At 35.4% G+C, this 17,812-nt stretch overlaps 1 protein-coding gene across 1 annotated transcript; it reads right to left on the bottom strand.

The window, feature by feature from the left end:
- Positions 1-3,820: 3,820 nt before the first annotated feature.
- Positions 3,821-15,119, bottom strand: PREP1 (presequence protease 1). The gene is made up of 19 exons (XM_011089977.3): positions 14,669-15,119; positions 14,400-14,583; positions 13,034-13,208; positions 12,821-12,953; positions 12,617-12,687; positions 12,317-12,400; positions 11,429-11,519; positions 10,565-11,085; positions 10,283-10,447; positions 9,979-10,197; positions 9,763-9,890; positions 8,597-8,786; positions 7,629-7,712; positions 7,460-7,557; positions 6,891-7,155; positions 6,660-6,822; positions 6,395-6,575; positions 5,075-5,146; positions 3,821-4,339 (listed from the first exon to the last, which is right to left on the bottom strand). Exons 1-19 carry the CDS (start codon positions 14,937-14,939, stop codon positions 4,198-4,200), a joined length of 3,237 nt encoding a protein of 1,078 aa, XP_011088279.1. The 5' UTR covers positions 14,940-15,119; the 3' UTR covers positions 3,821-4,197.
- Positions 15,120-17,812: the final 2,693 nt, after the last annotated feature.

Below are 17,812 nucleotides of genomic sequence, written 5' to 3'. Positions count from 1 at the left end.
TCATTCGAAATGAGAAATTAATTTTTTCCCTTTTTCTTTTAATTTTTTTTTAAAAAAAATATAGTGTATTGTTTTATATATTTTACTTTTATTTATAATATATTTTAAATATAAAATATTATTTATTATATATACGCATGAATAACGTGTCACAACAACATGTAACTGTAAAAAGTTAGCTGGAGTGGATTGAAATGCAATTTGTGCACTAAATTTGTAGAATTGTTGAGTTCAATTCCTTGTTTTGATTTTGCCATCATCACTTTGAAATATGTGTGTGTATATATATATATATATATATGCCTAAAGTGTTGTTCATTTGTTTCCATTTCTGGTGTCTATTTTGAACAACCTTTTTGATTTCATTTTATTAGTGTTTTATGTAATTGTGATGTTCATTGATTTTGAGTTTGGTGAGCAGCTAATTAAGACCAAAAATGATGAAGAATATTTGATATATTGTTGGAGAGTATTTAATTAAAAATTCCTTAAAAAAGTTGTGTATATTACACACACCATCTCTTTTCTTTGAATATTCATTAATGGACCACTACTGTACCTAAATTAATACAACCTACAAACTTGTATTAATAACCTTTAGCTGAGTTGAGGAACATTAACTTCACGGACTAGTTTGTTTGTTTGTTGTGGGATTAATTGATAGCATTCATCAAGATTGAAGTGATGACTGTTTATGTGTTAGCCATCTAATTATTAATGCAATTGCACTCAATTCAAATGTTGGTTGTATCAATGCTTCTTTTTTTTTTACTTTTAATTTGATTCGTAAATTATAAATAAATAAAAAGATATATAACATGTTCGTATAAATATATATTCCCACACATTCAGTATTGAATTCAAAACGTAGGAGTCGATATTGATGTCCCATAATTCTACAAGTATATGTGAGACAGGGTTTATGAGTAGTCCTATTCCATTCAGAGAAGGAAAATAGCATTTTTTGTTTCATAAATTAAGATCTTTTTATTTTGGGTCCCATTTGGTACGGGATCAAAAGTCGCACTTTTGGTGCCATGTCACCTTTCTGTTAGATATTTAACAAAAAGGGTCATGTGGTCGTTAAGTGCATGGGACCTAAAGTACTATTTTTTTAAAGTTATGAGATCAAAAGTGATAATCTCATAACTAATAAAACAAAAAGTGTAAAGCCCCCTAAAGGCCACTTACTTTGTACTCGGCGACAATTTTCATTGATATATCTAATTGAAAGATGTCATGGAACCAAAAGGTATTGCTTTTTAGAAGTTACGAGAACAGAAGTGCTAATCCCACGTAACCAATGGGACGAAAAGTAAAAAAACTCTAAGTTACGGGACGAAAACTACTTTTTTCCCCAATTTCAAATATATATTGGTGTACAAAATTAGATTTATCTCATTTTACACGAACTAATATCTCACTAATTTTCTATTTGGTTATTAATAATTGCATTAAGCAACAATTATACAATTGACTCAAACAAAAGTATCTACCACACATAATATAAAGAAGAGCATGCACGCACATCATGTTGCAAAAACAACAACGTTACACAATTTATTATAATGTAATTAATATCACCAAAAAAAATTCAGAGTCTTTAATTAGGAAAAAAATAAAATTAAAGAAGCCCCTGAAAGAGAATTATAGGGTATATAGTAGTGCAGGTAATAATTAATAGAGCATGCATCCACCATCATTATGGTGCGGGGGGAGGGGGCAGTGATGGTAGATGGAATTTCAAATACCGTATGCAACTATATATTTATTTTAATAATTAATTACAAAAGTATTTATTATTTTTATTTAAATTTTTTTTACTAGAAAGGGTGTGGTAGAATTGAATTGAATATTATTGGAAGAGGGAGGGTAAATGATGGACATTAATTTCAGGACCACATAAAAATGTGGTGGGGGAATTAAATAAGAATGCCAAAGTTTATTAAGACATCATCACCAATATTTAATGATGTGGATATATATATATATATATGTATAGAGAGAGAGAGAGAGAAAGAGAGAGAGATGAGCTTCACAAATTAATATGGAAGCTTTTAATTTTGTAGATATTCTATTGATGATAGTTAGGAATGTATTGTAAATGTGGAATTAAATTACATTGTAATTGAAATGGAGTCCAGTCCATGTATGTATGTGAGTCTTGAATTTGGTGTGTTGGGTGTGGCGCCTGACCCAGAAGGGGAAACAGATTTGTTCTTTTAGTTCTTTCTTTGGGGAGGGTGTGTGTGTGTTTGGTTGGAAGTAAATTTTAGGGACCAACAGATGATATTTATTATGTGATTTATGTATGATTTAAGATAAATAATTAATTGTGTAGTAAGTGTAAAAGATACGTGGGGTGTGTGAATTTAATTTTTGACAAGGATTTTCTATCATGGCAGATGGAATACAATAAATAATACCAACAAGTTATGAATTGTGCTTGGCTTTGATGAGAAAATTATGTAATCTATATCTTGGGAAAAAAAAATTCCCATTTAGATGAATCTTTTTTAGATTTTCCTAAAACTCTATTTTACTGAACGGAATTAAATTTGAATTAGGAATTTGAGAAAAAGTATTTCAAATAGTTTGATTTTTTAAACAGATTTAAAATCCAATATCGTTCCCACGAGTAGTTCAAAATGATAATCGAGAAAATTGCAATGTAGAGAATTTTAACAAATATCATTGGATTTATTATTTTGGAGAAATAAATCTATTAATGCAAACACGATATAAAGTTTTGAGCCTTTTTTTTTAAAAAAAAAAAAATATTTACGAATTGAAGTTCATTTGTGTGTGTGTGTACGTTTTTTTAGCAACAAAGCGGAGTGCTAATATTTAATTCCTTAAACAGCAATCCATTTAACAAGCACTCATTAAAATCAAATGATGTGTTAAATTACTGAAGAATATTAAGAACACTAATTAACATCTATAGGAAGATAGGAGTAGGAATGCTAGCGATTTCTATGATAAAAAATTGTGGCAACAGTAGCAGTCGTCATGGCTTTAATGGATAAAAATATTGAAAAATACAGTAGGAAAGTTACTAGTTACAGGGAAGAAAAGCTGAGATCCAAGAGTTGACAATTAAGAGCAAAGGAGGAAAATAAAAGAAGAGCTTTCTGAGACAAAACTGTGAGGGAAGCCATATTTTCACAACCAGACGAAATGAATCTGCACAAGTCTGCAACTTGTGAGAGAGATGTGGTACAAACAAACATTGGATTCCATTGCCAAGAATTGGAAAATAGAACCCAGGGGTGACCCCACAGAAAGTATAGACAATTTGGCTCTAAGCGGTAACCCTCTTTTCCCCCTACAAACAAGGGCCTCTGTCCCTGGCCCTCCCCACCCACAAAGATATAGACGCACACGCAACGACTTGAATGCCGCTGGCAGGTCTTTGCAGTTTGTTGGCTGAGGATAATAACAAGACATGCAGGCATTCTTGTGCGATGAGCCTCATCTGCTCTGGTACACCAGTTGCTGCTGGTAGGGTGGCTATTGATGGACCACCATCTAAAACTTATTTGAATTCCACTCGTGCTCTTTTCCTCACTCTCCCTCAAAGCATTTTACAAAGGGCGCTTTCTGCAATCCCACTGCAAAATTGAGCAGTAGACCGCCAGAGAGAAATAAGCACAGTTGGACCAAGAGAGGAGAGTGCCTCGAGCACATTTGGCTTCAGGTTAAGACTACCTCAAAAGCAGAAGCTGTTACATGTGTGTACAAGATGTATTGCTCACGTTTTTGGACAAGTTGAATGCAATCAGTGGGTTGCTAAATCCTGCAAAATTTACAACTGGGAGAATGCATGAAAAGAATTCTATATGAAAGATGCGCCAGCCAGCATTGTACAAATGCAACTTTGCCGTTCCTTTCTCTCGGAAGAGAAGAAATACAATACAATTCCAATACAACACAGTGGCATCAGTTTGAAAAGCATGTGAATGAGCGCCCTGATGAGAATGCTCTGTTTGAATTTTCAATTAAACTCCTGGCGTCAATTTGCTTTAGCACTCTATGACCGGATGATAAGATGCTACCATTAAAGTATGAAATGCCACTGCATGCGTATATAGGTCGTGTTTCTCTCATTTTGGTCCCACCAACAATCACAGGACTGGGAGATGTGTAAATGTGAAGTTCATATCAGATGCATTTCCTGCACTCACTTCCAATATCTTAGAGTGCCTTCTTCACCTTAAAGAAGTCGGGGTGCGACTCGTTCGCAGCATCAACGTCGTCTGGAGATGCCACAGCAACCACAACACCTTTGTCCTTAACTGCCTCAACAACATCAGCAAATTCCTTGAAGTCCTCCAACCTAAACCAGAGAAACAATTGAATACGCAGGTTAAGAAAGCTTGTCTCTCATCCAGGCAGAAAGAAAATAATCAAGAAACAAAGATGTCTGTCCATCACAAATAGAACAGATATAATACTATCACCGAGCATCAGAAAATACTAGCTGCAGTACCAGTTTTAGATATAGTATAACCACTGAAACGAAAGAAATTTGTAATTCTTTACTGAGAAAACAATCATCAGCTTCACGTCAATTATGAGCTTTCTTCATGGTTATATTCCCATATCATTCTCATCCAGTAATTTTGGATGATCCCAGAAAATTCATTGCAAAGCATAGTGCAATGACAAGGACATCTGAAATAAATTGTTGCTATTTTCCTCTTCTCCTGAATACATAATTTGAGAGTGTTCACACATAAACTGCCATCACTAAAGATCATTTCTTTGCAATTGCACATTCAAAACTTCCAAAATGAGTTTCCCTTCAAGACATCTCAATATGGAAATGTAGCAAGGAGGAGGTAAGCAGGTACTACACAGAAGTAACAAACTGTGAATGGACATGCCGTCAAGTAGACATGTAGAGAGTATATGTTGTCTGGTTTTCATCGTTCAAATGTTTCAAACATCATGGCCATGCTTACAGTTTGCGTTACGTAAGCAGGAGTTCATTTGCAATGAGAAATAAGGAACTCATAATTCTATACTGCACTAATGCACTTGCTCCGTCGTGAAAGATAAATGTAAGTACCTCGTTGACAAGATCTCTTCTCGTCTGATTTGCCTCTCTTCCTCAGTGACTCCTAGCAAGTATCTCAACAAACTGAAGAAAAGAGTGCAAATATCAATAAATTACAGTGTTATGGCAGCCTTTAAAATAAAAAAGAACGGATAAAGAATAACACTAATTTAAACTATCTCACCATGTTCGACATCATATTAATTCTAATAGGACAAGGAATACATTAAATGGCGGATAACGGAGCCAGCTAATTCACCTGAAAGTTGGAATATACTTCCTCCATACTTGAACCCTTAAAAGGTTCTCATTTTCCTTCTTATCCTTTTTTGTAGTGGTGGCGATATATGGGTTGAAACCCATGGTTACAACCCAATCCACCTAGCTTTGGGTTGATTTGGGTTGGGCTTAAGACTTTAATTTGGGTCCAATATCGGTTGTGTTTAACTAATCAACTATATCATGGGTTCTAAATGGGTTTCATCATAGTTAATTTTTTATTTGTCAATCAACTCTTTGAAAATATCATACAATTTATGTAAGATGTTACTATAACAATGGATTCAGTATGTTGTGTGTTTAATAAAGTCCAACTAGATCTTACATTCCATTATTCCATATAGTTTCTAATGGGGGTCCTAAATGGGTCTCATCATCTTTATTTTATATTAATTAATCAAAACTTATCTGTTATTTTTTAATATTGATAAAAAAATATTATTTTTAATAATATCATGCAACTAAAGAAATACGCTACTATATTCATAATTAAAAAAGCATTTTTTAATTTTGTTTTAAATCTATATAAATATAATATTTTCTAAATAAATATATTCTCATTTGGCTTCAGGGGGAAAAAAAATAAAAAACAAATGAGAAAACATGATAGACCTCTAACTTTTGGTATAGTAAATTATTGCTTCTTTGAAGTGTTTATTCTATAAAATCAAATTGAACCAAGATTTTAATAAATAAAAAATTTGGAGCGTATTTTGAGAAAAGTAATCATCAAAGGCTAACATCTCATAACTACATTTGATATCATAAAGATATACATAACTTGTTAAAACCTAGTATACAAGATTTGATGGCAGTTCAAAATGAATACCTTATTGCATTCACCCGACCATATACAAACCAACCAGATCCATATGTGACCCATACAATTGAACCCGACCCATTTAAACCCAAACTGCCCATTTGCCACCTCTAGTCAATTGTGCCCGTGTGCAGCATTTTACTTGGTACTGAAAAATTTAATACCCTTCTGAAAATACCCTGTAATACACAAGAATAATGATTTCATAGAGACAAGGACAGCAATTGTCTTACCTACTATATCCTTTTGCGTCAGGAAGCTGATAGGCATCAACATCTCCAATAGTCCCAATAATTGCTTTGGTGAGAGCATCATCATCCATCTCAAGTTCTCTCAGGAAGTTGCTCGTTCCATCATACACATCAAGTGTCTTCAACAGATTGGGGTCTCTGTAAGACAAGTATGAGAACACACCTGAACACAGAAGTCCAGGGTTAGGACAGTCGGAAGTTAGCAATGAATGACAATGAAACAGAGCACTGTAACTGTCCATTGCACCTGAGTGAGTGTCGAAATCACAAAATCCTCCATAAGCTCCACCACTGACTCGCACACGATCCCACAGCCAAGTATTATTTAAGTATTTGGAGATCACATATGCACTGCCTTTAAGTTGATAGCCAGTCTCGAAGAGATTAGCTGCTTTTCCAACATAATTTACCTGTGGTAATTCGTAAGTTAAATCCCCAATAGAACAGGAACCAAATCGAACATTAAATTTCTACTAACTTGAGTAGGGATCACAATAGCCTCATTAGTCGGAGGGAGGCAAGCCTTCCAAGCAGTTGATCCAACTAGGGAAGTGTTGGGAAGCATATCAAGAAATGTGCTGACATGCTTCTCTGAGTTCTTCAGATTTTTCCCATCAGCAGTCAGATTTATTAGGCAGTCATTTTTTGAAATCAATGTCTTGCGTATCTCCTCAAGGGATGAAGATATTTCAGGCCAGTCATCATCAACTTTCTTTTCAAGAGCTTGTAAATATTCCAGGTAGCTGAAAGCACGTGTCAATATTAGTAGGGCCATGCAACTTTTGAAGTATGAACCATGAGTAAAATGACGAAAAAAGAAGGTATTCATCTCATGGCTTTAATAGCCAATAGTGACAGCTGAAATTCAATCCTGGCCCCACAGAGATAAACAAGAATGAAATATCATAAAAGAAAGTTTCTAAAATTCAGAAAGTGGCCAGCAAAGGCTTAGTCATATAACAAATGGTGATGCATCTCATAATATTATACGACATCAACATGCTTTCTAAATATCAAAGGTGAAAATTAGACACCAAACAAATCAACCTGACACCACCCATTTGTTCAGAGATCCAACCAGCAACATTGAGCTTTGCATCCATCCTTGCAGCTGCAATGCTATGTCCACTGCCTCTTAATCGATTCTGAAAATCAAAAAAATTAACATGACTTGGTTGAAGAAGGCAAATTATTCTCAGTTCTGTCAGAGATATACCTCCATTCTTGCTTTGCTTTGAGAAACAAACTGCTTAAAACGCTTCTGGTCAGTCAATTGAACATCCTGAAGAACACAGTTGACCTACAGTTGATAATTTCAACAACCGAATCAATCACTCTCCAGCGGTTTCTGAGAAATTTGATAAGGAAAGCGACAGTTGAGGACCAAAGTATGTATTCCCATTGAGCTATGACAGTTGGTTTCATTAGAAAATGACAAAACCTACCATTCAATTCAATAAGACCAAAACTAGAACACAAGGCAAGAAAACAAAACGAGAACACATAGAGGACCAAGCCCTGACCAGCATATGCTAACTTATCAGTTTGTCCCCTTCCATAAACCTTCTAATATATAGAGAAGTGCACCATGCTTAAAAAGAACATGAACAAAAGGAATGTATATAAATATGCACACAAGTACCTGTAAACAAAGTGACTACTATTTCCCCACTAGACATTAGATATACATAAACATGAGAGATGCACAAGAAATACACCAAACTAAATGGATGGAAATAGATATGAAGTTATAAACACAAAGCATATTACATGGAAGTTGGAACGAGAAAAGGAACTCCAATAGGTACCTTGGGTCATGGCTTAGTCACAGTAGAGTATACAAACTACTTATGTTAAAAAAAAAAAAAAAAAAAAAAAAAAGCACACACTGGCTTACAAGTATCATTACTTTTCAACTAAGTATCATGACCCAATGTATACTGGGTCATGGCTTAGTCACAGTAGATTATACAAACTATTTATGTAAAAAAACTGGATTGCAAGTATCATCACTTTTCAACCTAGCTACGCAGTATTCTCCGACATATTTCAAAGAAATCTTACACAATTTCATTCAAACATCATGATAACATTGTTATAACCCTCCACCAACTTGTAAAGTGACAATGGTGAGGTGCTAAATTCGCATGTAATTAAATTACAAAGAATAATACCAGAAATTACCAGGGTAAATAAATCTTCAACACGTTCTGACATAGCTTTGCCTCGAACAATTATATGGCTGCAGGGATCCTCCTTCCCTCGAACTGATGATGTGAAAGGATATACTGATATCCCACCAGTTTTTCTTCCAATTAATTGGTTCAGTTGTACAAAATCCAAATCTTTAGTACCCATCTCCAGCAATGACTGGCTGTTGACAACGCATATCATATCAATTTAATGTTTGATTTGATGACAAGAGTTACCATGAAACTAAAGGCAACAGAAAACAAAACCAATTATCTTCGGTATATCACATAGGTTCTATTTCTTGAAAACTAAATTTCCATTACAAGACTGGTAACAACCTTAAGTTTTAACAAATATACTCCAAGAGAGGGGGTAAGGTTACAAATTTAGTCATGTTCATACCAATGGCACTCTAAGCACATAAAAACAAATTAATATCCCCGGGTTTCTTTCTTCAAATATTACAGCATAAAGATTTCCAAGCTGTTATGGTTTTTCTAAGTACGTACACTTTCATCATACTAAGAAAAATGGACATTGGCAGCCTTCAGACATTCTGCTTTATTCAGCCATTGATGGATGTCTGTAGTATACACACGCTCATAGACCAATAATGAAAAGATGTGGGATTAACACATTTTGCTCTGTTGACTTATTGAGGGTGCAGAGTAGCCATTCATTCTTGGCACATAACTTTTTAAATTCAAGAGAGAAACAATCAAAAATGCAGGATTCGAAAAAGTTCAAGCCGAGCCTCAGTCTAAACAGCTTGGGTCACTCTTGCTTGACTGACTGCGACACTGTAGTTGCCTTTGGAGGTAATATGCATGGGCACTTCAGACTTAGGTACCATATTTATTGATGGGATGGTGGTATAGCACATGAAATGGACATGACATAGTTGCATCCATCACATGAAGAGGGGTAAGGCAATCAAAGATGGTTGATTTCTGATACTGATCTATATGTATGGTTTTTTCTTTGCAAGACTGAAGGCATCTCAGATGGTTGTCACAACAGTGGTACTATTGGGAAAAAGGAGGTTCTAGGAACGATTTACTTAACCGAATTAACAGTTTCTTAAGAAATATATCTATGAAAAATGCAGTTGGTTCCAAAAAGAGGGGTTGTGGAACAACTACTAGTTGCCATCTCACCAGAATAATGGTACCAATGGAAGAAGCTCTTGCTTCAAAGATCTCATATTGAAAACAACTTCAGCATATAGAACATCATTTGTGAATAGATCATGCTGCAAGACCTTTATCCCATTGATATCACCAACCTACAATTGGAAGTAATGAACTTTATGTCATTAGAAACAGCGAAGAAATTTACAGAAAATATTTATAGTATTGTCACCATCTCATCACCTCAGTTGGAACGTGTATAGGCTTTTTAGGAATGTCTCGTAAAGAAAGGCTTGGTACACATTTCAGAGCTTCTGGTGGATCAGGAGTCTCCTGTTTCAACTTAAGTTCATGTGTTGCACGAGAGAGTTCAGCAAGATCCTCCTGGGTCATGCTAGCTCTCACCTTTTCCAAATTTTCTTTCTCAGCTGCTTCATCTCGAGAAGCCTTCTCTGGATCTGGCTGTTAAATAACATCAAGAAGCGTATGAAATAGCCATGGCATATTGCATCTAGCTAAAATCAGAAGTAGCAATAGAAAAGATTACCTGCATCTCAATAGTTACACGGTGTGGGTTATTCAAAATGAATTTTTCTATTAAAGGAGCAAAGACTGCTTTGGAGCCTTCCTCAGCTATTCTAGCTTTCAATGCCTTTAAAGGTTCCTGATATTTTAACGGCTCGAATGGATCCATATCATAAATCCAGTTCCCCTGTCACATAAAAAGTTCTTATGAGAATATTTCAGATTTCTAAAAGTTAAAAAGAGAAAAAGGAGCAGAGAAGAAACCATGTTAATGAAGATATGATAACAATATAGGCGTCCTTACAATGGACCGAAGCATCAGTGCTAAGCCACGAGGAAATGATCCGGTATTATTTTCTCTGAGAGAAAACTCAATTGTATTCATTGATGCTTCTACAGCGTCAGAATGGAAGCCTTCTTCTGCCAGCTTTTTTAGTGTACCCATGATCAATTCTTCCACTTTTTGAATGTTATCTTCTGATACACCTTTTAGTCCAATACTAAACTGAGGCTGGAGGAGCTCATCTTCAACCCCCCCACCAACAAGAGCATCGCCCAGACCACTCTCCAGCAGGATTTTTCTCAAAGGAGAAGCAGGAGTTCCCAACATTAAATGGTCAAGAAAACCCAGGGCCAGCTCAGTCTCCAAATCTAGAGGTGTTTCAGAGAGGAGCCAATTAAGGCACACCATGTGCTTCTTTTTCAGGTCATCCCCTTCAGCAGCAGGATATTTTTCAACAATCCTAACTGGTTCCGAGAACAGTTTCTGAGAGCCAACTCTCGATTCCTCAGCAGCTGAATTTGCTTCAAACATATCAAGATATTCTGCAAGGGAGAGCATGGTCAATGTAAGGCAGAACAAGCTTCAAATGAAGAGCTAATTGCATAATTGGTTTATCAGAGGGCATGTGGTTAAGCAACGACCAGAAGTTTCTTCATAAAATTTCCATTTAACATCATATCAGATGAACCCTTGCAACAGACAAGTACGCGCACATATAATCTTATATAAGTAATAACAGTTATTTTGGGTGCCTATTACATGGAGGATACTCAGTCCCAACAGAACTCTGGAACTGTCTCCAAGTTGCTAATAATCTTTTTCCATATGCGTGATCTGAATTAGACCAAAAAAACAGTAACAAATCAGATTAATGTAAGTACATACCACTTAAAATCCGTAGCCTCTCATTTGGATCATCATCTCCATAAAACCATATCCTGGCATTGCTAGGATGGTAATATTTACGGTGGAACTCCTGTAAGTAAATAGAATACATGATTAACAAAGCCACATCTAGTGCCTATATACATTTGATTGAATAATGTAGAAGATAAACTTCACCGAGAATTAACAATAGAGCCACACTTCCAGTGATCATTTTTCTCGCCTAAGTATGTTTTCTATAGATGAAATACAGAAGAACTGCAGAACTAACCTATCCAAACTTCCATGTTTGCTGCAGACATGAGAAGTACTATTTCACAGTATTTCATAATCAAAATAGAAGACACGGCAAAACCAAGCATTGTAAACATCGTAATACATGTATCAATATATATGCATTTACCTCCACAAAGATGTATTTACCTGTGCATGATGCATGCATAACATATATGATATATGGGCTTGTGGCGTGTGAATATTATGTCCCTTTACTCGCCTTTGGAGTAATTGTCACAGCAAATTTCACTGTATTGTGACTTTGTAATGCATTTTACATTTTATGTTAGAGATCTCATGGAACACAGAGGCCTAGCGGAGGTAAAAAATCCCATGGAAAAAGAAAAGATCCAGTAAGATTTACATGTTCCCATACACAAGTGTATTTACGTTTTATAAAACTTCTTACTGTTCAGAAAATAATTTTGGGATCAATTAACAAGCAACTAAAAGTATTCTTTGACACTAGGCTAGGTGACATCCTTTATGGTATTCATCTCATAGAATACTCAACAAGTAATTATTTCAGTCAATGAGAATGCAAAGAAAGACAAATAATAATGAAAAAAACAAATATCTAACATAAAAAAGCAATGCATTAACACAAATCACCTTGAACTCCTCAAAGGTTAGTTTGGGAATAACTTGTGGATCACCACCACTGTCAACGCCATACGTATTGTCAGGACAAAGAGCCTGCAGAGAAGTTACTAAAAGAATTAAAACCATGATTTTGCTCATTTTACTATGTTCTGTGTAAATAAACCTCAACAGTTACTTATATTAGAAAACACGCATCAAGTACTCTTTTATTTGCTTTTTTCATCCTTAAAAGAACGCATAAGATAAATCATCGGATAATAGCATCTACAAATTTCACCAACCTCAATTCAGTTAGAAAGAGAAGCTTACCTGTTGGGAAGCTCGGCCTAGTATGCTATCAGGCTGAGAATAAACACCTTTCATCTCATTGAAAACAACACCTGGGAGTAGACCATATAAACAGTTATCAGTGATGGGAAGCATTTCTTGGCCCTTCATGAATGGATTGTCAAGATATACAGGAGGGCTGGCACTTTTGCAGAAGACAATAAAATGCTAGTGGCAAATACCAACCTTTGTAGGTTATGTCCTCTGAGGGGTCATTCAGTTCATAATGCCAACCTTCTTGTTGAAATGTTTTAATGTCTTCCACACATTTAGGGAAAAAGACTGCATCCAGGTATACATCAACCAAGTTATAGAAATCCTGCATCAGAAGAGTAACCACATGTTAGTTAAAACATGATATTAAATTTCTGTGCTTTCACTTGGATTGAAGGACAAGACCTTTGTATTTGTGGAAGCAACAGGATAGCAAGTCCTATCAGGATATGTGAAAGCATTCAGAAATGTGTGCAAGCTTCCTTTCAACAACTCAACAAATGGTTCTTTCAAGGGATACTTCCTTGAACCACATAATACACTATGCTCCAAAATGTGAGGAATTCCTGTTGAATCTTTTCTGCATCAACAAATTGACGTACCAGAACATCAAGGCTTATCCATAATAAATTGGAAATAAGAACAGAATTTGTTAAGGAAAAGTAAGTTGATTCACTCTGTGCTTATTTTGCTCTTTCGTGATGATTATTGCATTTATTAAATCAGTATTCATCTATGATGCAAAAAAGGCAGACTAGTTCAGGAGCATTACACCAAGTTACCAACAGAAATCCAAACAGAACTCTGTGCGATACAAGAACTTCAAGCATGCGCTCTTGATTAAGAAGGGCTTATTCCACAAGGAGAGCTCCATTTGAACTCCACAACCAGGAACCTTGAGTTTGTACAAGTGAATCTGACTCAGTAGCCTGAGAATTTAGTTTTCTCACTGTTCTACAGGATGTTTCTCTAATTCAAAGCAGTACTCTAGGTTTTCGATGGAATTGTTAGTTTACAAGCAGATGTTAAAGAATAATAGAACATTTTCAGGCTCTCGTTATGAAGGTCTCTAGTGGAGTTTTAAGAAACTAGTTCTTCTCATGTTTATTCTTCCACTTTTTTATCTAGACAAGAATAAAGCATTTCCTGGAAAATGTTTCCCATTTTTCTCAGTAGTCAAGGTCCAGGGAATGGTTCCCATAGAAAATCGCAAAGTGATCATTCTGCGACGTATAGGCATAACCACATAAACAAGTTAAATATTACTGCAAGGAAGTCATCTTCGGACACAATCGCAGACAAGCATGACCTCTACTTCAGTGGGACACGACTATAATGAAAGTAATTAAGGTAACTCCATCATTGTCATCATTGCTCTAAGTCAAAGTAGGCCACTACAATTCTGTGGCACCAACAGCCAAGTGTCATGCATTATCACTTATCAGCTTGCAAAACTGCAATCCAAGGAATGCTTTCTCCTAGTTTAACTATCTAATGCTCTCTATATCCATATTTGAATTTTTTAATCTGAACTGGACGAAGTTTTAAATGCAAGGTTCTTCCCGATCACGGAATCAACACTCAAAAACCTAGCAGTCACGGAATCATCTAAGTTAAGTAACAACACTCTAAAATAAGAACTATTTGCATTCAAAAGGAAAAATAAACATTATTAGCACATGCCTAATACAACAGTTTTAAGTCAACGGAAAGCAACCAGCAAAGCGGAGAACACATTGAACTAATCATCAATTGTCAGAGAAACACTTACGGAGGAGTCCGGAAAACAATGCCGAAGACTTTGTTCTCGTCTTCGTTGGACACCGACATGACCTCAGCCCCAGTCTTCTTGTGCTTGTACAACACCGCTCTAGATTTACACTCCTCAATAAATTCATCCGATACCTTCTCGAACCCAAGCTTCTCCGCCACGTCATCATCCGCTCCCAAAACCTCTGAATATTTCACCAAAACAGTTATACCAACAATAAGATTCAGTCAAATACTCACACAATGAACAGAAGAATCACTCGATGTTACCGGGGGAAGACTGCACAGACGAGGTGGCGACGGCGCGGACCGATAGAGAGCAGAAGTGTCTACTCAGTTGAAGAGAAGGACGGGAGACTGCTGAGATAAATCCAAGGTGTCGGCGAAGGAGAGAGCGCTGGTGGACGTTGGGGACCAAACGGTGGCGTCTGGGGAGGCGAGCGAGGCGGTGGACGGAGCGAGAGAACAATCTGGTAGAGGATGCGAGGGTTGAGGAAGAAGACGAAGAGGAGAGAGAGCGCAAGAGCACCGCTCTCTCCATTGGAGCTTCGAGGAAACGAAAAAAGGAGGGGAGTTGAAGAAGACGAGAGGAGAAATTGTACACAGCAGAGCAGGGATAACAACAATATCTACTCCTACCCGTGTGTTGCAGGGGTTTATGATGGCGAGGGGAGGGAAAAAGGAAATATCAAGAACTTGTGGTGCTTTCTTGGGGAAAAAGAAGTGTGAAATTTGTGCTTACATTAGAGGAAGAGTGTGAATTTTTCTGGTACACCGTTGAGACATCTTGCATGCTCCCCGTCCTCTATTTTCCAAGTAAATTATCGTTAATTAAAAATAAATCATCAACTTTCTGGTAATTTACTTTTTAGTTTGTCTTAAATAATATATAAAAAATAAAAATCAATAGGTATGACAATGAATGGAATTTGTTGAATTTTGAAATTTGATTCTTCACTTATGACTTGTTCTGACTCGAACTTAAGACCCGTTTAGCTAATCCAGTGGACTTGATAGATCCATTATAATGATTTTAAAATATTTAAAAGTATATTATTCTACAAAAAATATTGTAATAACTTTATAAATATGAGTCAATAATATTAGTTAAATATTATTTTATTTTTATTTTTTTTTTTGGTAAATTTATATATGTATGTTTATGCATTCAAATATTAATTTTTTTTCTGGTGGGTAGAGTGTTGAGTCCCAAATCAAAGCATGCAGACTCCTTACGTTCGGTATTATTGACAGCTTTTTAATTCGGATGGATGGATTTCAAAGGGATTGAGAGCAATCGTTTCTTATTTTGTTTTCATCACATCTGGACAGGAATCATGTTCAAGTCCGAGGCTTGTCACTAGGAAAAATGACGAGAGAAATATGGCAGTGTTCATGAGTAACAGAATCAGATTTTTTGTGGATTTAGACACTAGTGACAGTGGAGAGCTTTGGGGTGCATCGCTTCGTATCAGAGTAGCTTTATTATATATCCACCAACCTCTTAGGCACCTTTTGAAAATTCGTATTGTGATGGGTGCTAAACATGTTATCTATTCTCGGTATGAGTGTCTCCCAAATTTCTACTATTTGTGTGGTTGTCTTAGGTATATTTCAAAATTCCATGAACTTCAATTTCGTGAAGATTTCATTGACCAATGGGCTAAAACACCCTTTGGCCCTTGGATGCGAGCTCCCCTTCCGTAAGGCAACAAACACATTTGGGCTTTGATTCTTTTTCTGCTGGGAGACCCTTGCCAGTCTTCCCCCACCCTCATCAATCACAAAAAAAGGATATTGATAGTATTTTCCCAGTGAAGCGAGGTTCTTCCATTTTCAGTTTCAGCTCCACCAGCCCGAAGAAGACTATTCCCATGACTAACCCACCTACAAACCACCAACTTCCCTCTACTTCTACTAAACAACTTATTCCCAAAAACTTTGTTGTGGGATAAAGTTCTTTGGGTTCAAATTCAGTCATTCTCGGATCGACATATTGATCCAGCAGTGCAGTTTGAGGATACCTCGGAGATATGGTACTTTACAGGCATATACGGTGAGCCAGAGATACGACAACGAGGCCGCACTTGGGATTTATAAGAAGAACTACTGGTATATCTATACTATTATAAAGAAAGAGATGTTATGGACACAAAGTGATAGTTTTGAAATAGCTACACCAATTTTCTATAATACAAAAAGTGCCATCTAATAACTAACGTATTCAATTGTTTAAGTTTTATATTTATTTAACTGCATACTTAGTATATTTTATATTTATTTATAATATATATTTAAAATATTAAATAAGATTTATTACATACACATAGAGAAGTGTATGACAATGATTAATATGTTAAAAGAAATTGAATTCGAGTCCAAACTAAGGCTTCATCATGACACCTATCCCAAATGGAAAGATTCCAAGTCTGAAACCGCGTTAGATGCGGACCCAATGATATCCTTGACTGACTTGGAGCTCAATCTGAACCGGGTACTTAGGCTTCTAATGGGCCCAATAATCGTCAAGTTCCTTATGTCTAAAATAAGAGGCCCATTACCAAAACAAAAAGGCCTATTTTCTATTCCTTCTGTCCAGATGAAAGTTTTCAAAGGACTGCGTTTGCAGAGTCGTTTGTTTTACAAATTACATGATTAGAAAGAAAGGAGTTAAAGGAAAAGGGGTGAAAGTTATGTGAGTATTTTTGACTGAATGGGTATTTATAGGCATCAACCTCGCAATAACTGGGTCTTTATTTGCCACACACGTCATTTGCGTCGGATGGACTGATAACTTATGATCCAACCTTTGTATTTAATATATGGATCGATGATCAAGACACCAGGCTTGCTTCTATGCTCAATTATTTTTTTTTCTTTTTAATTTATTTTACTCTAATTATTTAATATTTTAAAAGAGAATTTAAAACTTTAAAATTCATTACTGTTACAAAAAGAAAAATTATACTGTTTAGAACTTTTATATTTTATTTTCTATACGATAGAAGAATATAAATTAAAAAGCTGTTACATATATTTTTTTATATATATGCTACACAAATTTGATTTTTTTTCCATTAAAAAATCTGAATTTCAAAGTTTTAATTGTAAATAATTAATTATTTATTAAAATACATAATTGTTATTTTGAAAACATAGGAAAAAAGAAAAAATGATTTTCCATATAAATATAATTAAAATAATATATATAATTCAACCCCCTTACAAATAAAATTATATGTACAAAATATAAGTATATATAGAAGGGTCATTATTTTATAATAAATAGTAAATTTTGTCTCCAAAAAATAAAACCAAACATACAAACACATATTTTAAACTAATTTGGGTTAGGATATATTACAACTGGCTTGCGTGAGGTTTGCTATAATTACATATATCCTCTTATTCTTT

This window comes from Sesamum indicum, linkage group LG8 (assembly GCF_026168435.1).
Source record: "Sesamum indicum cultivar Baizhima isolate 11 linkage group LG8, ASM2616843v1, whole genome shotgun sequence".
Taxonomy (NCBI): Eukaryota; Viridiplantae; Streptophyta; class Magnoliopsida; order Lamiales; family Pedaliaceae; genus Sesamum; species Sesamum indicum.
This window is presented reverse-complemented; position numbering and strand designations above follow the sequence as displayed.

Bases quoted from the DNA above. Each gene is read 5' to 3' on its own strand.
- PREP1 (XM_011089977.3), bottom strand. From the start codon at position 14,939: ATGGAGAGAGCGGTGCTCTTGCGCTCTCTCTCCTCTTCGTCTTCTTCC. The intron at 10,198-10,282 runs GTAATCTTTTCT...GTTATTTAACAG, and splicing joins GTGTAACTATTGAGATGCAG to CCAGATCCAGAGAAGGCTTC. The intron at 7,713-8,596 runs GTAATTTCTGGT...TATCAACTGTAG, and splicing joins TTGAAGATTTATTTACCCTG to GTCAACTGTGTTCTTCAGGA.